The sequence below is a fragment of the Cervus canadensis genome, chromosome 6 (genome assembly GCF_019320065.1).
Source record: "Cervus canadensis isolate Bull #8, Minnesota chromosome 6, ASM1932006v1, whole genome shotgun sequence".
In the NCBI taxonomy this organism is placed as follows: domain Eukaryota; kingdom Metazoa; phylum Chordata; class Mammalia; order Artiodactyla; family Cervidae; genus Cervus; species Cervus canadensis.
Genome location: NC_057391.1, coordinates 53,992,351 through 54,014,000, shown reverse-complemented (window position 1 = coordinate 54,014,000; position 21,650 = coordinate 53,992,351). Strand labels below are relative to the sequence as shown.

At 43.3% G+C, this 21,650-nt stretch overlaps 1 protein-coding gene across 3 annotated transcripts in view; it reads right to left on the bottom strand.

Annotated features, from left to right (window-relative positions):
• The window catches only part of MYO5C (myosin VC), a 114,341-nt gene that overhangs the window by 39,165 nt on the left and 53,526 nt on the right, over window positions 1-21,650 (bottom strand). For all 3 annotated transcript variants that reach the window (XM_043471962.1, XM_043471964.1, XM_043471963.1), the window contains 11 exons: window positions 20,651-20,734; window positions 18,285-18,419; window positions 17,356-17,453; window positions 15,660-15,746; window positions 15,089-15,200; window positions 11,563-11,774; window positions 8,942-9,107; window positions 7,526-7,672; window positions 5,478-5,642; window positions 4,136-4,229; window positions 3,259-3,322 (listed from right to left, as the gene is read on the bottom strand). In XM_043471962.1, coding sequence (XP_043327897.1) covers window positions 3,259-3,322; window positions 4,136-4,229; window positions 5,478-5,642; window positions 7,526-7,672; window positions 8,942-9,107; window positions 11,563-11,774; window positions 15,089-15,200; window positions 15,660-15,746; window positions 17,356-17,453; window positions 18,285-18,419; window positions 20,651-20,734 — 1,364 coding nt within the window. The remainder of the gene's footprint in view (window positions 1-3,258; window positions 3,323-4,135; window positions 4,230-5,477; window positions 5,643-7,525; window positions 7,673-8,941; window positions 9,108-11,562; window positions 11,775-15,088; window positions 15,201-15,659; window positions 15,747-17,355; window positions 17,454-18,284; window positions 18,420-20,650; window positions 20,735-21,650) is intronic.

Sequence of the window (21,650 nt, the reverse complement as noted above, 5' to 3'; positions counted from 1 at the left end):
AATAACCCTAGACAGATACAGAACCTAGACCAGCCCCACACAGCCCACAGGGGCCCAGTCAGAATTGAAGCTGTCCAAGGAGCTCTGTGAGTTTATTAAATCATCTTCCCACCTGCTGGGCTGTCAACTCAGTCCATTTTATGACTTGCTTTTATAGTACAATGGGGAAAATTCTGAGGAAGAGAGTCATATTCCCAATCGGATTTTGTTTCTTTTCTTCTTATAGATATTGACAAACATTTAAACCTTGTTTTCAGATTAAACAAAACAAAACAAAACAAAAACCACAGTGCTCCTAAGAGTCCAGGAAAATACATTTGAAGAAGCAAATTAAAACCAGAAATCTTAGGTAAAGAGAATCTTAAGACTTGTAGCCTAAGCTGACTGGGAGTGTGCCCACTGACTGTGGGACCCTTGAGCCTCTGGACGGTTGTGATGGGACAAGTCTTTCCCAGTCAGCTGACCAGGGTCCAGCCTGAGCTGTGGCTGAGTGCTGAAGAGGACTGTAAAGAGCTCAGGCTGGCTCTCTAGCCCCTGCTTGAAATGATTGCTCCTAAGTGGCCTCAGATGACCAGGAGATGCCAAGAGCTGAGCCCCTCTCTTCTAAAGTTAAGACTTCATAGAAAAACAGATGTTTCAAGGTAAAAAGCTAATTAGCCCTATTTAAAAACTGATGTGTATATGATCCAGCAATTCCACTCCTAGGTATATATGCAAAGAAAAATAAAACACTATTTTAAGAGGATACATGCACCCCAATGTTCATAGTAGCACTATTTACAATAGTCAAGATATGGAAGCCACCTAAGGGTCCATCAACAGATGAATGGATAAAAAAGATGTGGTATATACATACAATGGAATGCTACTCAGGCATAAAAAAGAAAAATTTCTATTTGCAACAACACAGATGAAACTGAGAGATCTTATGCTTAGTGAAATAAGTCAGACAGAAAAAGACACTGTGTGTTTTATAGGTGGAATATTAAAAAAACACACACAAATGAATATAGCAAAGCAAACAGACTCATAAAAAACAAACTAGTGGTTACCAGTGGGGAGAGGGAAGGTGGAGAAGCAAGAAAGAGGAAGGAGATTAAAAGGTACAGACTACTGTGTATAATATAAATAAGCTACTAGGATATATTGCATAACATAGGGAATATAGCTAACATTTTATAATAACTACAAATGGAGCATAATGTATAAAAATTTTGAACCACTATGTCGTACACCTGAAGCCAACATAGTATTATAAATCAACCACACATCGAAAGGACTTCCCTGCTGGCTCAAACAGTAAAGAATCCGCCTGCAATGTAGAAGACCGGGGTTTGATCCCTGGGTTGGGAAGATCCCCTGGAGAAGGGAATGGCTACCCACTCCAGTATTCTTGCCTGGAAAATTCCTTGAATAGAGGAGCCGGGCGGGCTACAGTCCAAAGCATTGCTGAGTCGGATAGGACTGGGCCACTTTCACATATGCACACATACATCAAAAGACAAAAAACTGATGTTGGATCATGAAACACGTTATGTACACATTAACTCTTGGAGTTCTTCAGTGACACTCTCTCCCCTGACTTCTTGGCATCCTGGCCCCCTCATCCAGACCCAGGCTCTTTTGCTAACTAACTTCACAGGAAAGTTGTATATGCTGCCACCAAGGCGGCACTGTGCCTTCTAGCCTCCAACAGAGATGCCAAGAATGTTCCATCTCCTCCCAACACTCTGCCATGCAGCCCTATCTGGAGATCTAAAAACCTGTGAATTTACTCCTTAAGAAAGAGGGGCACAGACTAGAGCCTTTAGACCTTAGCAAAGCGTTTGTTGAGACAGGAAATATGGGGCTGGTACAATTCAAGGTTATGGGAACCTGTCTTTTTAACTAATTTTTATTTGAGTTGATTTACAATGTTCTGTTAGTTTCTGTTGTACAACAAAGTGCACCAGTTACACATATCTATTCTTTTTCAAATTCCACTCCCATATAGATCATTACAGAGCAGAGTTCCCTGTGCCATACAGTAGATCCTTATTAGTTATCTATTTTAGACACAGTAGTGAGTATGTGTCAGTCCCAATCTCCTGATTTATCCCTTTCACCCTTGGTAACCATAAATTTGTTTTCTACATCTGTGACTCTATTTCTGTTTCATAAATAAGGTCACTTGTATCATTCTTTTAGATTCCTCATGAAAGCATTATCATACGCTATCTGTCTTTGTCTGACTCACTTCACTCAGTATGACAATCTTTAGGCCCACCCATGTCACTGCAAATGACATTATTTTGTTTTTATTTGTGGCTGAGTAATAATATTCCCTTATATTAATATATATGTACATCTTCTTCATCCACTCCTCTGTTGATGAACATTTAGTTTGCTTCCATGTTCTGGCTATTGTAAGCACTGCTGCTATGAACATTGGGGTGCGTGTAACATTTTGAATTACGGTTTTCTCTAGATATACACCCAGGAATGAGATTTCTGGATCATATGCTAGCTCTAATTTTAGTTTTTTAAGGAACCTCCAAACTGTCTTCCATAATGGCTACACTAATTTTTATTCCCACCAACAGTGTAGAGGGTTCCCTTTTCTCTACACCCTCTCTAGCATTTATCATTTGTAGATTTTTTGATGATGGCCATTCTGACTGGTGTGAGGTGACACCTCATTGTAGTTTTGATTTGCATCTCTCTAATAATTAGTGATACTGAGCATCTTTTCATGTGCCCCTTGGCCATCTGTATGTCTTAGTTGGAGAAATGTCTATTCAGATCTTCCATCCATTTTTTTGATTGGCTTTTTTTGTATTGAGCTACATGAGCTACTGGACCTGCCTTAACTTTTGTGAGGTGAGTTATATCTTGCTGTCTGGGACAAGAGTCAAGTTTACAGATACAGTGTGAGGGTAGGGGGCAAGGAAAGACGGTTTATTTAAGAGGCAATAATTTTCATCCTTGGACTTGAAAGATGAAAGAGGTGGCAGTCTCTGAACTTCTCACCGTCTTGGTAATAAAGAGAAAGCAAGATATTCCCAGTGGTCCCCTGTGCCCATAACTCCAAAACCTGTGCAGTGTCTGAAACGTGCACCCTTGGGGACGTAGCTCTCACAAAGCTGTCTCTCACTTCCTAAAAATATCCGCACTGTGCTCTCCTGTGTCTGTGATCTGCAACCTGCAAGCTGAGAAGCAAATGAGAAAATAGCAGAGAGAGAAGGAAGCGGCGGCTTTAAAGCAAATGAGATTTCATACATTCTTTGTTGTTCTTCTTTTTGCACATCATCAAAGAGCTGCTTGGTGAGGTTATCCATTTTTTCTGTGAAAAGAGAATGAATGCTCTTTGAAATAGGTGTGCAAAGCAATGCCTTGATTGTTTCATGCCACATTTAAGAAAGTAAGAATGTAAGAACAATCAGGTGGTTTTTATTATCAATGGAACTTAAGATGAGAGTATAACTGTCATCTTTTATAAATTAGAACTCTGCTATTAGAATTTGAATTGGACAAGTACAGATGGACAGAGCTAGGCTGCGGATGGCTGCTCCACACGCCAAAGGAAACTGACACTGCTGATCCCAAGGGTCTGCACCTGACGGCCCAGGGCTGACGTGGCTCAGTGCTAAGGAGGCGTCTTTGTTCAGGCCAGGACTGGGTACCACTTAGACTGGGTAACTTGGCCAGAGCTAAAATTTGAGTGCAAATCCTTGGCAAGCCATAAACATTATCCCAACATTGCCCTGACAATGCACGAGGGTGACTATAAAATTTTTAAAAAACGAGATTATGAACGATCCCTGCTACCACCATCCACAGTCATCACCCCCTCCCCATCTTCTGATATAACAGCTCGAGGCTTACAGCCCACCATCTGCAACTTTGCAAATGGCCCAGGAGATTCTGAGGCACAGACAGGGACAACTGTGCTCTGATAAAAGTTGAAAACAAACCAGGTGAACCTGCAGGGTACAGTTGCCGCAATTTAAATAGTTATTCTCCATAAAGTGAAAGTTCTCTCATTACACCAGAGCCTTCTGGTTCAGATTGAAACTCCATTCCCGCCCAGTGCCTATTTTCCAAATGACTAGGCTTTTGAACTGGTGAATGTGCATCGGGCCACCTTGGGCTTTACCTTTCAACTCTTCAGTCTTCTCTTGAAGCTTCTGCTGTATTTGTTCTTTTTGTATTTCCAATTCTGAATTATGCTTCTGAAGCTTTGCCAATTTCTAGCAAAGGGAAGAAAAAAATGGTTTTTTGAAAACCTTGTGTTGAGTTTCGCCACCATTGCCTGCATATTTTTAAATTTGTATTTTTTGGTCTCGGCACCCATCCATAGGTAACAGCTGGCAGCAGCCCACTGAGAGATGCTGTGTTTAGCTCCACATGCAAGGGCTCCATGTGACTTCAATAGACACTAGTTCCCAGCCTCATCCAATAATGGCTGAAACCAAGGAGAAAGCCAAATCCAAGGTCTTCCCAAAGTCAAGGCAACTCCTCTGTCTTTTTATTGGCTAAAAATAGCCAGGGTATTAACACAGTTAGTGTAGGAAATTTATGATATAAAGTGGATTCACACTTCGAGACTCTTATGACTCAGGAAGGATGTATGATCATTACAGAAGTTCTCTAGTAAAGTGTCTGCTGGGCTGGCAGCTGGGGGCCCGAGTGCTGATGGCCGGTGACTGGCAGTGCAGGAGATGCCAGCCTCTGTGTTGGTGCAGCCAGGCACCTGGTCATGGGGAGGGCAGAGGGATGCCCTAGGACACCAGGCTGTCACCACTCTGGGTGTTGTGGGACTTCAGAAGGTGCAGAATGGATGATAGTAAATAAAAGGTTTGAAAATATCAGTTCACGCTTTTGCAGGGCTCTATGAGTCACTTGGCTAACCTATTTCATCTGACGATTTTATCCTCACAGTAATGCTGTCAGTCCCTTTTTGTTATTCCAATTTTCCATATGAGGAAACTAAAATTCAGAGAGGGTAAGTGACTTGTCCAAGTTTCCCAGACAAAGAAGATCTGAACCTGGGACATCTGGTTTTTACATCTACTGCTCTTTTTACTATGACACAGAGAGGCAAACCTGCCCACACTTTGCACTGCTGCTCTGGGGATGATGCTTCCAGGGTGCATGTCAGGCGGACAAGTGACAGGAGACCAAGGTCATGTTGGACAAGAGGGAAGCATTGACCAGGGCCCTTTCTCAGGACTTCCATCACTTTACACAAGTGGAAGGCAGAGAAAACCTTACAATGTGCTTCTTGAAGCATGAGTCTCCTCTTCTCCCTACCCCCTGCCCCACCAGACACTAGGCCTCACATTTCCTTCCTCTAAAATGCAGGCTCTCTCTGGTAATGGAAACCAACATCAAAATCTGATTTCTCTGCAGAAGTCATCTCTGTGGGAAACGCTGCACCATGATCTCTTCCACAGAAAGACTCACAAGCTATGTCCACAGTCACTTCCAGCACAGACCTCTTCCACGGAAGCCCTGTATCTCATCCCCTTCTCCTCATAATTCTGCCTGTGGGTGGCTGCTCTGTCCAGTTCAGATTCCAGTTTCTGAATCTTCTCCACGTCACTGGCCCGAAGGGCAGCCAAGCAGGTCAGCTTCTCCACCAGCCCGTGGTTCTCTTTGTTCTGGAGGAAAGAAACATCAGATACTTGGGGGTTTATCCAAAATAAAGAAGCTGTTGCATTAGCTTCTCGCAACTTCTCATCTAAGTGGGAGGATTTTTTCCTCTAACCACGGTTATCATCACAATGGCTGGTACGCATCTTCACCCGGTGAGAATAGGGAGGCACAGGTGGTCAGGCAAATGCTTTCCTGAGTTGATGGATCTTTTAGTCCAAACCCTGGAGCTCCAGGACAACCCTAGTTCTGTGAGTTGAACTGGGTCCTCTTCATCTCCCCAAATTCATATGTTGAAGTCCTAGTCCCCAGCACCTCAGAATGTCACTGTATTTGGAGATTTGGTCTTAAAAGACGTAACTAAGGTAAAACGAGGTCATATGGGTGGACCCTGATCCAGTATGACTGGTGTCTTTATAAGAAGAGATTAGGACAGATGTGAGGGGAGGGGAGACGATGTGAAGACACATGGGGAAGAAGGTCATGTGTAAGCCAAGGAAAGACACCTTGGAAGAGACCAAAGATGCCAACACCTTGATCTTGGACTTTCAGCTTCCTGCATTGTGAGAAAATAAATATCTGTTGTTTAAGCTGCCCTGCCTGTGCTGGCTTATCATGGCAGCCCCAGTACATGAATACCTGGGATGGAGCTCAGGCAGTGTGGGGTCTCCCACAGGCCCTGCTCCCAGCAGGTCAGGGCTGTTTTTCAGGGCTGTTCCATACCAGCGACATAACATGCAGGAGTGCTGCACAACAACACAGGGAGGGGAAACTGTATCAAAACCTTGTTTCTGATTTGCACGCTCACCCATTCACCAAGGATTCCTATGGTACAGCTTAGCACCACGTTTAAAGTTTATTGGAGGAGAATTTGATTTTTACTTGAGACAGATGCAGGAGTGAGTTTTATAGATCTGGACGCTGCATTTTCCTGGACACAGCCTTCCCACACTGACTGTGTTTGGGTTTGTTTTTTTTTTCTTATCAATAGGAACAGAATGGGGAATCTTCCCAAACTAGGCAGGCCTTTAGTCAGACTACATGGACCTTTGGGAAAGTAAAAAATGGCAACTTCTCTGGGCCAATGCAGCTCCGAGGGAGCATGGCTTGGCATGAAGGTAGCATCTTTGTGCAAATTAGAAAAAGACACTTATGCCTCAAGGCAGTACAACTTTACACCAAGACACATGGGCTGGCAAGTGAAGTCACACTGGATTTCAGCTCCGCCTGCTTTCTTGTGCAGCGTGCAACCTACCAAATCATGTGTACCCGCCCTTTACAGCGTACTTCTGTTTCCTAGCTCAGGTAGTCCATATAAACTGTGAACCTCCTAACACGGGCATAAATCTTAACAGTGCTGACAAAAAATTAATTAATCAATAGTCAATCTAAAAAAGAAATAAAGTATTTTATTTGAGTCAACCTGAGGATTATAACCCAGGAGAGAGTTTTTCAGAAAATTGGCGACTGTTCCACCTGTTAGAGGTCAAAACACAGGTGTATAAGCTTTTGAGACAAAAGGCTATACATCAAAGTAAAATACTGCTATTTTACACAGTCCAACAAGGCAAGTAGCGAATCACTGTGACCCCTTAAAGGATTTGAGCAGAATCTTATCTCTTAAGGAGCTACCTTGCTGGTACCTGAAGGAAACTGCTTTCTTCTGGGGGTGGGGGGAGGGGTGGTAAAGAGTCATTTCTGGGTCTTCTAAGGGGATCCAGTTGTATCCTGCAGATGTGGCTCAAATGGCAGAGACAATTTTATGTTCAATTTTTCTTGTCTTGCCTTAAAATAACTTTATTTCATCAACAGCATAGTTAAGGAACTGGTCTGGAACTAAAATAAATCTGTTAGAAAGAGTAAATATGAAGGATGCATTATGAACACTTACCTGGTCTTCTAGCTTTTTCTGCAAACGCTGAACTCTGTAAGTGAGCTGAATGTTGAGCACGAATCGTCGGATATTTTGGAATCTGCGTCTGGCCAGCCAGGCCCGAGCATATTTCTGAAGGATCACAGCCTTGTGTTCTTTCAGCATCTTTAAAAGAAGATTTTGTGAAATGCAAAATGGGTCTCCTCTGTTTTTCTCATCAACTCTCCCAGTGTTGGGAGATGTAACTATCAGAATACTCCTACAGGGTGAAATACCAATTTCTTGTAATCAACGCACACAATTCTGTTACCCATTTTTTTTTCAGATTTTTAAAAATTGAACTCTAGTTTATTTACAATGTTGTATTAGTTTCGAGTGTACAGCAAAGTGAATCAGTTATACCTATATATATATTCTTTTTCAGATTCTTTTTCACTATAGGTTATTACAAGATATAGCTCTCTGTGTATACTCTTTGTATAGAGTATAGTCTTTGTAGTTTATCTATTTTATATATTGTAGTATATATATGCTAATCCCAAAGTCTTAATTTTTCTATTCCCCTCCCACTATCTTCTTGGTAACTAACCCTATGTTTGTTTTCTATGTCTGTGAGTCTATTTCTGTTCTGTAAATAAGTTCATTTGTATCATTTTAAAAGATTCCACGTATAAGTGATGGCATATGATATTTGTCTTTCTCTGATTTACTTCACTTACTATGTTAATTTCAAGCCCCATCCATGTTGCTGCAAGTGACATTATTTCATACTTTAATGGTTGAATAACATTCCATTGTATATATGTACCACATCTTGTTTATACATTCATCTGTGAATAGACATTTAGGCTGTTTCCAGGTCCTGGCTACTGTAAATAGCACTGCTATGAACATAGGGGTGGGTGGATCTTTTCGAATTAGAATTTGTTCTAGATATATGCCCAGGAGCGGGATTGCAGGATCATATGGTAACTTTATTTTTAGCTTTTTAAGCAACCTCCATATGTTCTGCACAGTGACTGCACCAATTTACATTCCCACCAAAAATGTAGGAGTGTTCCCTTTTTTCCATAACCTTTCCAGCATTTATTACTTGTAGATTTTTTGATGATGGACAATCTGACTGGTGTGAGGTGCTACCTCGCTGTAGTTCTGATTTCCATTTCTCTAAATCATTAGTGATGCTGAGAATCTTTTCATGTGCCTCTTGGCCATCTGCATGTCTTCTTTGGAGAAATGTCTATTTAGGTCTTCTGCCCACTTTTGACTGAGTTGTGTTTAGTAGTATAAGCTATTTGTATATTTTGGAAATTAATCCTTTGTTGGTAGCATCACTTGCAGATATTTTCTCCTATGTAGACTTTGGAAACAATAACCAAATCCTAGCTGCAGCAGACACATATGAACAGACATTCATATCCCAGAAAGTCACACCTTTTGATACCTCCTCCTTGCCAGGAATCCTCGGGTGTAGGCCTGGATGGTGATGGTGGCCACACGAATCAGCTGGTACAAGTTACGGACGAGATACGCTCGACAGTACTTCTGAATGACAATGGCTGCCCATGCTTCTTTTAAGGCTGTGGCAGTAACTGCTTTCCTTGGTTAAGAAGAATGTAGAGTAAACCTGTTACCAACGGGGCACTGACTTCCACCCCAGAGCAACCAGCTTGTGCAATACTTCTTAACTGAGGCATATTCCGAAGTTCTGCAAATTATGCATTAAATGTTGGAATGGTTTACGCTAATGTCTAGTAAAGATCAATGTTATTACTTCTTTCCCATCCTGATCCGAACAGGAACGAGGCACCACATGGGAACTTTCCCACTCTTCACATTCAGGCCAATCACCCCACCGTCACTCATGTACCCACAGAGGCTGTGCCAACACAACTGTGCTTTGGCATTGTACTTGCTCATTCATCTAGTCAATCACGTGGGAGATCACGCTGGCGCCTCCAGATCAGGGGTTGAAAAACTATGACCTTGGGGCCACAGCTGCACCCTCCTGCCTGCTATTGTCACCTTTTGTTGGAATACAGCGCACTTATTATTTACATATAGCCCATGGCTGATTTCATGCTACAAAGGTAGAGTTTAATAGTTGTGAGAGAAACCGCAAGACCCCCAAAAGCCCAAATATTTGGCCCTTACAGAAAAAGTTTGTCCACTCCCATCTGACGGCCTGGAGGTGAGGAGAAAGTTCTTACCTGCAGAGTTTATGACCTTGTAAAACAGACTTAGAAATGGTCAAGTGGGATAAGAAGAAAAATAAAATAACTACTAAAAGATCTGTAAGAGAGATCTTACTGAACTATCATTCTGCTTGGGAAGAACTGACATGTCAGCCAGGCTTGACAGAAAAGTAGGATTTCTGAAGACAGTAAAGGCTGGAAAAGGCAGTTCAGACTAAGGGACAGGTGAAGACATGGAGGCCTAGCAGTGCCTGAAACATTCAAAAAAAGAGAATTTGTCTGGAATTGCTAGAATATAAGATACATGGAGAAAACTGGTAGTTAGTGAGGTGAGAAAAATAGATGGGAACTGTTTGTTATCAAAATATGTATTTACTGAACATGTACTATGTGACAGTCACTGTGCTGGGCCCTAGATACAGATGCAGAGGCAACCACAAGCATCATCGCTGTCCTACCAGAGCGTCCATGCTTACGGCTCCACCCAAGCCATGGGGACCCATGAGTACCTTGTCAAAGGCTGAGTGCCCTTCTCTGGGAAACAGGGGCCACTGCAAGCATGAGAGGCAGAAGCAGGAGCTCTATGAGGCCCTGCTTTAGAAGTTAGGAAGGAAAGGCAGCAGGCAGAGGGCTGTGCTGTAGAGTGAAACACAAATGATGATGAAGGCTTCATGCAGGGCAGGGGTGTGGGAATGAAATAAGCGGGACAGACACAGGAGGCAAACGGAGGAAGCATGAGTTTGGGGAAGAAGGTAACTCTGGATTTCCTGCCCTGGGGACTCCTGCTATTAACTGAAACCACAGGCTTGAGAGGGAGAGCGAGGCTAACTGTAAGCATATATAACGGGTTGCCTAGGGGAGTGTGGGCCCGGAGATAGGGGCAGGGTGGTGGAATGGCAAGCCCAGTTTGCGGTATGCTGAGATGAAGACTGGTGTGTCAGTCACGTGGAGGAGCCCAGACACTGCTGGAGGTCAGGCATAAGGCTCAGGATGAGGGAACCTGAGCGACACAGCCTGTCTTTAAAAACATGGCTCTCCTACTACAGTCACAGCGAGGGAAGGAGGGAGGCTGGGCAGACACAGAGATGCACACAATGCTATCCAGGAAGGATGCTCCTCTTGCTGGCCATCCCAGGGTGGCCTTTTGGGAGCGCTTACAGAGGGGTGGGATGGCTATGCCCTCCACTTGGGCAGCCCTACCCAGGGGACTCATTGCTTGTGGGCAGAGCCTTGCCATGGTCTCCTCAGGCATGGTCTGACCCCACTACCTGCAAGATAGGCTGGTCAGTGGCGTCCTTACTCAGAAGCTTCACTTGGACCCTGATCACCCTTAGGTGTTTTCAGTTCCCAAGGAATAGTGGCTCAGCCTCTCTACCTGGTCTCACCAGGAATTCTGGCCCTCTTCAGCAACACCCTGATTGGGGCTTTCTCTCATCAAGGACCTGGTTGCCACATCTGCTGTGTGGGGATAGTACGCAGAGTCAGCACCACTGCCCCCAAGGACACATCCATCTGCTCTTGAGGCTCACAGTCACCTGTGGACCCACACACACATCTGTACCTGGGTCCTGGGAGAAAAGAGGCCCCACCCCCTGGAGGTGATAGGGAAGAAAGTTGTACAGTTGCTCAAGTCTTCTTGGTTCCAACTCAGAGGGTAAAGAATCTGCAATGCAGGAGACCCAGGTTTGATCCCTGGGTCTGGCAGATCTGGAGAAGGGAATAGCTATCCACTTTCCAATTGCCCGAAGAATTCCTTGGACAGAGGAGCCTGGCAGGCTATATAGATCATGGGGTCTCAAAGAGTTGGACACGACTGAGCGACTAACACTCGCACAATTTTCACTCCTGGTTCCAACATACCTCACAGTTTTCTGACCCCGGAAGTATTGCTGGATGATCTCGGCCGCTCGTCTCTCTCTGAGGAATTTTTTTCTCTGGAGCCAGCCACGGACGTGCTTTTGTATCACAATACAACCCTGCCTCAGTTTATCCAACCGGAGTTTTTCTAAATAAGCCACTTGCCCTGCTCTGAAGAAAATTTTGGTTTTGCCAAACTGGTACTGATTAGAATCCTAGAAGAGAAAAATGACATAATCAGAACAAACTTTCAGATTTTCTACAGTATTTGGAAAAGATGTTTATTTATTTTTTATTTATTTTGTTTTATTTTTTTTATTAGTTGGAGGCTAATTACTTCACATTTCAGTGGGTTTTGTCATACATTGATATGAATCAGCCATAGAGTTACACGTATTCCCCATCCCGATCCCCCCTCCCACCTCCCTCTCCACCCGATTCCTCTGGGTCTTCCCAGTGCACCAGGCCCGAGCACTTGTCTCATGCATCCCACCTGGGCTGGTGATCTGTTTCACCATAGATAATATAAATACATGCTTGTTTAGAGATCCAAACACCCCACCAACATTGTTATTTTGACATCCCTGTTCTTTGACATAAAGAGGAAAACTTCTGATTGTGACCTGGAAGTTTATGTTTTGCCTTTTTTGTTTAAAGACTCTTTGGGAGAAGAAGTGGACAGGAGGGTGAGGGGTGTGTCTGTGGGGTGAGGAGGGATGTTTGCGTTGTGGGTGATTTTCAACTGGGCTGCTGGGGAGCTCCAGCCTCTCATAGGTGGTTTTCACAGAAGAGCGGAGGTGCCTGGAAAGGCTTCATTTCTGTCTCCATTTGGCGTCTCTTCATCATTCTTCCAACAACACGAGAGAAGACTCTACACATGGACATCGCCAGATGGCCAACGCCGAAATCAGACTGATCATATTCTTTGCAGCCAAAGATGGAGAAGCTCCATACAGTCAGCAAACACAAGACCAGGAGCTGACTGTGGCTCAGATCATGAACTCCTTATTGCCAAATTCAGACTTAAGTTGAAGAAAGTGGTGAAAACCACTTAGGTCTTAACCATCCAGTTAAGACCTAAATCAAATCCCTTATGATTATGTACTGGAAGTGAGAAATAGATTTAAGGGAGTAGATCTGATAGACAGAGTGCCTGATGAACTATGGACGGAGGTTCATGACGCTGTACAGGAGACATGGAGCAAGACCATCCCCAAGAAAAAGAAATGCAAAAAAGCAAAATGGCTGTCTGAGGAGGCCTTACAAATAGCTGAGAAAAGAAGAGACGTGAAAGGCAAAGGAGAAAAGGAAAGATATACCCATTTGAATGCAGAGTTCCAAAGAATAGCAAGAAGAGATACGAAAGCCTTCCTCAGTGATCAGAGTAAAGAAATAGAGGAAAATAATAGAATGTGAAAGACTAGAGATCTCTTCAGGAAAATTAGAGATACCAAGGAAACATTTCATGCAAAGATGGGCACAATAAAGGACAGAAGTGGTATGGACCTAACAGAAGCAGAAGATATTAAGAAGAGGTGGCAAGAATACACAGAAGAACTATACAAAAAAGATCTTCACGACCCAGATAATCACAATGGTGTGATCACTCACCTAGAGCCAGACATCCTGGAATGTGAAGTCAAGTGGGACTTAGAAAGCATCACTACAAACAAAGCTAGTGGAGGTGACGGAATTCCAGTTGAGCTATTTCAAATCCTGAAAGATGATGCTGTGAAAGTGATGCACTCAATATGCCAGCAAATTTGGAAAACTCAGCAGTGGCCACAGGACTGGAAAAGGTCAGTTTTCATTCCAATCCCAAAGAAAGGCAATGCCAAAGAATGCTCAAACTACTGCACAATTGCACTCATCTCACATGTTAGCAAAGTAATGCTCAAAATTCTCCAAGCCAGGCTTCAGCAATACATGAACTGTGAACTTCCAGATGTTCAAGCTGGTTTTAGAAAAGGCAGAGGAACCAGAGATCAAATTTCCAATATCTGCCGGATCATCGAAAAAGCAAGAGAGTTCCAGAAAAACATTTATTTCTGCTTTATTGACTATGCCAAACCTTTGACTGTGTGGATCACAATAAACTGTGGAAAATTCTTCAAGAGATGGGAATACCAGACCACCTGACCTGCCTCTTGAGAAACCTGTATGCAGGTCAGGAAGCAACAATTAGACCTGGACATGTAACAACAGACTGGTTCCAAATAGGAAAAGGAGTACGTCAAGGCTGTATATTGTCACCCTGCTTATTTAACTTATATGCAGAGTACATCATGAGAAACGCTGGGCTGGATGAAGCACAAGACGGAATCAAGATTGCTGAGAGAAATATCAATAACCACAGATATGCAGATGACACCACCCTTATGGCAGAAAGTGAAGAACTAAAAAGCCTCTTGATGAAAGTGAAAGAGGAGAGTGAAAAAGTTGGCTTAAAGCTCAACATTCAGAAAACTAAGATCATGGCATCCGGTCCCATCACTTCACGGCAAATAGATGGGGAAACAGTGGCAGACTTTATTTTTTTTGGCTCCAAAATCACTGCAGATGGTGACTGCAGCCATGAAATTACAAGACGCTTGCTCCTTGGAAGAAAAGTTATGACCAACTTAGACAGCATATTAAAAAGCAGAGACATTACTTTGCCATAAAAGGTCTATCTAGTCAAGGCTATAGTTTTTCCAGTAGTCATGTATAGATGTGAGAATTGGACTGTAAAGAAAGCTGAGCACTGAAGAATTGATGCTTTTCAAATGTAGTGTTGGAGAAGACTCCTGAGAGTCCCTTGGACTGCAAGGAGATCCAACCAGTCCATCCTAAAGGAGATCAGTGCTGGGTGTTCATTGGAAGGACTGTGTTGAAGCTGAAACTCCAGTACTTTGGCCACCTGATGCGAAGAACTGACTCATTTGAAAAGACCCTGATGCTGGGAAAGATTGAGGGCAGGAGGAGAAGGGGACGAGAGAAGATGAGATGGTTGGATGGCATCACCTACTCAATGGACATGAGTTTCAGTAAACTCCAAGAGTTGGTGATGGACTTGGAGGCCTGATGTGCCGCAGTCCATGGGATCGCAAAGAGTCGGACACGACTGAGCAACTGAATGGAAATGAACTGAACACCACTCCTCTCCTGGCCATCAGAGCTACTTCCCCCATCTCTTTTCTGTCAAAACTCACGGCTTCAGCAACCTTCTAAACCCACAGTGAGAACCACTACCTGGCTTAGTGACTGTCTAGCTGAGTGTGTAACCTAAGTTAGGCCCACAGAAGTTGCTGGGTTGCAGGAGAATACAGCAGGACAGAAGGACACGGTGGGGTAGGGGAGGGACCCTGAAGGTGAGTCCTGCTGTCGGGAGATGATGCCCCACGAGTAAGTCTGCTCTGATCTCCTTAGCACACAGAAACTTGGGCACATCTGCTTTCTTCCCAGGCATTCATGACAGTTACGGCCCTGAGACACAGGCAAAGATGAGGCAAGTGCTTGGGAGCCCATGATTCCCGGAGGGAGGACTGACCTGGATGAGCCGGTGTAAGACCACTTTGCACACCTCCTTTTTATCGCTGAATGAAAGCTCCTGCTTGGTCATGAGGACCCCGTAGCGGCTGTAGAACTCAATGTATGTCCACCTGGAAAACCAAGGCAGACCGGAGAAGGTGGGCTGGAGGAGAGCACGTGCTGTCTGCGGACCCCACAGGCTTGCTTGCCACTGTTTCGGGGACATGGACTTGACCTTTGACCATGGCTGGGACACTGCCCCAGCCTCACCTGGGCACACTTGTGTGCTCCCTGGATGACTTTTGTTAATGCTTCATTTCAACAACTGTCTCCCCCTACCCTCCAGCTCCCTGTCCCAGGAGCCCTGAGGAGGCAGCAAGTGACCCTCTCTAGGACAGATGGGGTGGGGGGTGGGGACGGTGGCCTCTGTCTACATGCTGCCCATCTATCACCCTCTCTGGCCTTCCCATAGCACAGCGGGACAGCTTATGGACAGATCTGACAGAACACAAGGCAATTTTCCTCCCTTGGTTCTCAGCACAGACCTGAGTTGGGCACTTTTCCCCCCAAATGAGGAACTGACAACATACCTAGAAGGGTAGCTCTGGGCACTAATGCGAATCGTTTCTAAGACGCCACAGGCTCGCAGCTGCTGGACAATTCTTTTGGAGTCAAACCTTAAGGACGATTTGATCACGTGTTAAACCATCATAGTTGATAAACAGGCCTATAAACATTGTAGCAGACCTGCCCCGATTGTGAGCTCCTGGGGAACAGGATCTGCCTGTGTGACCCCCAAGCCCAGCAGATACTTGATAAATACGTGTTGGATGTCAATGAGGGTAGCACCTCTGTGAAACAGTTCAGAAGCCACACTGAGGACACAGGGAAAGGACCAGTTGGTTGTTGTTTTTTTTTTTTGGAGTTTCAAATCAGCTTTCTAAAGACTATCAAGTGTGAATTAATAGTCGAAGAATGTATGACATTTGAGAAACAGTTCCAATTAAAAGTAAACTATTTAAATTTAGGTTATTAAAATAATAAATATGAAGCAGAATATAAATACTTGCATAAATATGTAACTTCTTTAATCTACCATTCTTCATTACGATGGTATGTCATCACTTGGGCTAAGATGAATGCATTCACTAGGTCTATATCCAAACTGTTGTTCTGTACATACTATAATTTTGAACCACAACATTTTTCAAATATTTTATGTCTTGATAATAAACCTTTAAATTATTGTAAGAAAACAATTAATAAATAACAAACATTTAGGAGAAACAGATCATGAAAATCTGCTTCAGTTTTTAGATTCGAATGAATAAATGTTTAAAAGTTTTTGGTAGATACATAGTAACTTGATTCCAGTAATTTGACTTTCAAAATATTTACCTCAAACTAACTTTTTAACATCTATTTTATTCTTTATAGTATGATCATCTAGAGGGCTCCAAAAAACCATATGATAATCTTAAAAGATGCAGAAAAAGCTTTCAACAAAAGTCAACATTCATTTATTATAAAAACTCTCCAGAAAGTGGTATAGAGGGAACCTACTTCCACATAATAAAGACTGTATGATAAACCCAGAGTAAACATTATTCTCAATGGGGAAGAACTGAAAGCATCTCCTCTAGGAGCAGCTGATTCTGACCAAGGCGGCAGGGAGCAGCTTTGTGGGGAAATGGCCTTTGGGCTGAGCTTTGAATGACAACCAGAGTGAGAGAAACATCCAAGCTCACCCATCCTAGCACCTACATGTTGCTACGTTCCCTGTACAAGACACTCCACAGGTGGCCCTCTGGCTTAGGTCTGACCCTCTGAGGACCCCAGACACAAGACGGTGCAGCCCCTAAGATGCCTCAGCTCGAGAGATCCTCTGTAACTTCTACTCATGGCTTCCGGTCTTCCTCTTGGGGCCCCAGAGAATAAGCCTAAGACCTCGTGCCAGGTTTGAAGGCAAAACTTCAGACCCCTCTACAGCCTTTCTCCTGCAAACACATACAAATTCTTATCATCAAAGAAAATGTTCTGGCTTTCTCAGTTGCATAAGCTCTAGCCGTAGAATAACTCTTTCAGATCTAGCCCCTTTGCTTAATCCCGGAGATGAGCCGGCTTAGCCAGAGGGGTTGAACTAATACTAGATGTAGAGGGCAGACCTGTTTTGAATCATTTAAAAACCCAGAAATTAAAGTTCTAGGCAATTATAAGCAAATCCTCCAACATCATGACAGAGATGGCTTTCTCGGTGCTTTCCCCCCTCTGTTGCAGCACACTTACTCAAAGGGCAGCTTCTCATCGTTTGGCTTAATGCATCGGACATAGTGGGGAGTGGTGGCGTTGAGGGTCTCCATGAGCAAGTACAGAGAGCTGCGGAACTAGGAAACAAGGTCAGCGGCAGACATTGCACTGAGTAGATGAAGGTTAAAAGAAAAAAAGGGGCCTCTACTGTATAGCACAGGGACCTCTGCTCAAAGTCGTGTGGCAGTCTGGATGGGAGGGGAGTTTGGGGGAGAATGGATACATGTATGTGTATGCCTGGGTCCCCTTGCCGTTCATCTGAAACCATCACAACATTGTTAATCAGCTATACTCCAGTATAAAACAGAAAGTTAAAAAAAGAGGTTCAGCCTTGATAAGTTACTCAAGAAGAGGAAAGATGAAGTTCATGCATAAGCAGCTATTACGAATGGTCTTAGTCTATGACTGGGTTTATCTCAGCGTATCCTGCTTTGATGGACGGAGCAGTTCTCTGTCCAAAACTCCCCAGTAGCCAAGGGCTTAGTGAGTCAGCTTATTGTGCAAACATACGGTTTGCTCAGGTGTGCAGCCTTAGCGGTGGAAGCACCATGACGATGCACTACTACTCTTCTTTGCGTTTATATTAGATCTGAAGAAGCTCAGTGCCCGTGTCCGTGGCTTCCTAGGTAATGCAGTGGTAAAGAATCTGCCTGCCAGTGCAGGAGACATAAGAGACATGGGTTCGATCCCTGGGTCTGGAAGATCCCCAGGAGGAGGGCGTGGCAACCCACGCCAGTATTCTTGCCTGGAGAATCTCATGGAGAGAGGAGCCTAGCAGGCTGTAGGCCAACGGGTCACAAAGAATCAGATACGACTGAGCCCAGCACAGTGTCCAGGCCCAGAATGGTCCCACCCAGCCCTGATCCCTGCCCTCAGCCTGGCTGGACCCTCAGCCACTCTCTGGGTACCTTGCTCCCCACGGTGCTCCGGAAATGCTTGTTGTTTGGCTTGATGACTGGCTTTGCAGATTTAACTGTGATCGCTGAACCAAATGGGGAAGAAGGAACCGGATTTTCTTGAAAAAAGTTGGCACAGAGATGAAACTAGGAAGAACAGAGAGGGTTTTAATGTCAAAAGTGTTTGCCCACAGTCCTCAGCTGGTATAATCGAAGAAAAGGTCACCATAATCCCAACCTGTCTAAACCAGTGGTGGGTAGAGTAACAACCCTGGCCAAATCTCAGTTCCACAAGGGGATCGCCCTCACTGGGGATGACTGATGGTTTCCTTCCCAGGAATGAGAGCAGCAAGGAAACCATGTGAATGTCTGTATGTGGGGATCACCTCAAGAGTCAGAAAACGAGATAATTTTCCTCCTTCTGTGCCTTGGCTCATGTTGCTTCTGCACTCGGAATCTCTTCCCTCCTAACCTCACATTCTCAGCCCTACAGATTCAACTGCTGTTCAGTCGCTAAGTTGTGCTGGACTCTCTGTGACCACATGGACTGTAGCCTGCCAGGTTCCTCTGTCTTCCACCGTCTCCTACCTAGAGTTTGCTCAAATTCATGTCCAATGAGTTGGTGATGCTATCTAAACCCTACTCATTATTTAAGGTTCTATTATAATATTTTCCAGCCCCACTCCCTTCAGAATACCTTTCCTGGTGTCCCAGCATGAATTAATTCCATCTTCCTCTGAGTTATCTTAATCTTTAATCTGTACCTTTTTTTAAGACACTACTTTCTACTCCGCATCACTTGTTCCTTTAAATGCCTTATCTTGGAGAAGACCTTATGTTTTCTTCTTTTAAATCAGACATTGAGAATCTCCTTTGGGGGAGAATTCTTGCCTGATATCCTGTAGCCCCCATGGAACAAATGAATCTGAAATTCCCAGGCCTCTGATGTCTTGGGGGTTTGGTGGAGAGACCCATCTGTGCTTCATGGCAATCTGAATTCCTTTTGAGGAATTCAGCATGCTGGACCCCAAGCTGGCCTGGGGTGAGTAAACAATCGGTGAATTACATCAACTAATTTGGTACACAAAATACAGCTTATTTCTACATTGAATTCTCTGTTATAAATCAATTTTAATAACTTAAGTTTCCATGACCTGTGATTTATTTATGACCATTAGGGGAAGTGCTCAGGCTTATTAGGGAAATTGTCAAAATACTTGAGCATTAACAAAGGACAAGGGACCTTCAAAAACAAGGAAAATTAAGTATGATAATCAAATCTTCACAAAAAATGAAGGACTGTGTATGAAACACCCTTATTCTCAAACTTTAAGAATTTGAGTTCTTAAAATTCTTGAGAGAAACGTTTAAGGAGGAAAAGAAAAAGCCAGAAGTCACTCTTACGGTGACACTTCAGCACACAGGGCCATGGATTCAAGGAGCTCTCGTTCTCAGAGCAGCACTCTGCCTTGCTCTGGTTTTCTTGAGCACTTCTTTAGCCCTTCCTACCACGATTTGCTCTCATCTTGAAGGTATGTTGCTCCCTGTGCGATGTGAGCTCCTTGAGGTCAGGAACCCTATCTGTCTTGTTTACTGCTGTTTCCCCAGAGTCTAGGACAGTGTTTGGTGTATGGTAGGTGCAGTATAAATATTTGTGAGTGAAGGTATAAAGTGTGAATCATGACTTTTTAAATGACCATCTTCGCTGTCCTTCCTCTCTATCATCGGCACATTTTTTATTTTGCGTGTAGTGATAATTTGAATCCTTTCAGAAGCTAGAAACATATTTTTATGCCAATTCTAAAATGGTCATTTTTTGTTTGTATATGAAACCACCTTGAGTGGCATCTAGATTTCTAATGAAGAAGGATGTGACAGTTGGGATTAAGTATCTTGGACTAGTACCGGATCTTCTGAAGCATCTGGCCAGCTCGGTATCCTGTGAAAGCTTTTTGTTTTCTGGGTAGACATTCTTACAGTATTGTCTTTAAAATTAGATTGTCTCTTCTGTATTGAAAGTATTTTTATAATTTAAAAATTAGTATTTTCTTATAGATAGTATGCAATAAAGCTGAAGAAGGATATGTGGTTTTTGCAAATACTTTAAGAGTAGATAAAATTTTAGATTTGTAAAATTAATATATTGTATGGGCACAAAATAGTTTTAAATTATATTTTAAAAAGCTCTCTAAAAATAAAAATAAAACAAAATGAAATACTCATCACTATACTAATGAGGACGACTTTTTGCATGTAGAAGCTACAATTTGTTGTTATAAGACAGATAACACGCACATGTTTCTTTCTCTTGATACACACCTAGGTCCATGTCAAGTACACAATGAATAACATTAACTACCCTTTAGGACTTTACGAACCTTGCTTGCTCTCAGGATTTCAACCAGCATGTCATAGACGGTATCTCTGTTCTTCTCAAGGAAACCTTCACATTTATACTCTACCTATGCAAACAAAGGAGTTATTTCCAAAGAGGCAAAAGCTGATAGCATCTAAGTACCACAAGTTTCTTTTTTTTTAAAGAAAGATTAACGAAGGGGCTATAAAAGCAATGTTTTAAAAAGAGATTCAGTTTCTGTTTGTCTCAGCAACCTTATTATATTATAGAAAGCTTAGAAAGCTGGGGCTGTGTCATTTGATGGAAAGCACCATATTCCCCCACTGCCTGGACTTCTCACTGGCCACTCTACACTCACCTACACTCACCTGTTAGTTCCCACTGGCCACAGGTGACTGTTCCCTGTTATATGTGCAATTAATAAAAGAAGACCTCACTTAGGGTTCTCTTTGCCTTTGAAGTCACCAGGAGGAGGAAAAAAGCTCAGTGGTATCCTTTGAGTTCAAACAGAAATGTCTTCGTGAATCAGCATTAATGTGGTAGAAAGAAAAGAAAAACTGACCAGCTGACCACACAGCTTTCCAAGGCACAAAACCCTTAAAGTCAGATTTAGAGTGGGTTAGAGTTTGGTTTAGAAAAACCCTCCAGGAAGCCCTTTATGATTCAGGAGCCAGAGTGGCTCCTTAAATATTCAAATCTCTAGTTAGTGACAAAGCTACAGTCATTAAAACAGTATTGCACTGGCATAAAGACAGACACATAAATCAATATAACAGAGCAGAGGGCCCAGAAATGAACCCACACTTGTATGGGCAATTAATCTATGGCAAAGGAGGCAAGAGCCTATGGTGGGGAAAAGACAGCCTCTTTAGTAAGTGGTGTTGGGGAAATTGGACAGCTACACGTAAAAGAATCAAACTGGACTACTCCCACATCATGCACAAGAATAAACTCAAAATGGATTGAAATTTAAATGTAAGACCTGAAAACATTAAACTTGTAAAACAGAACACAGGTAGCAT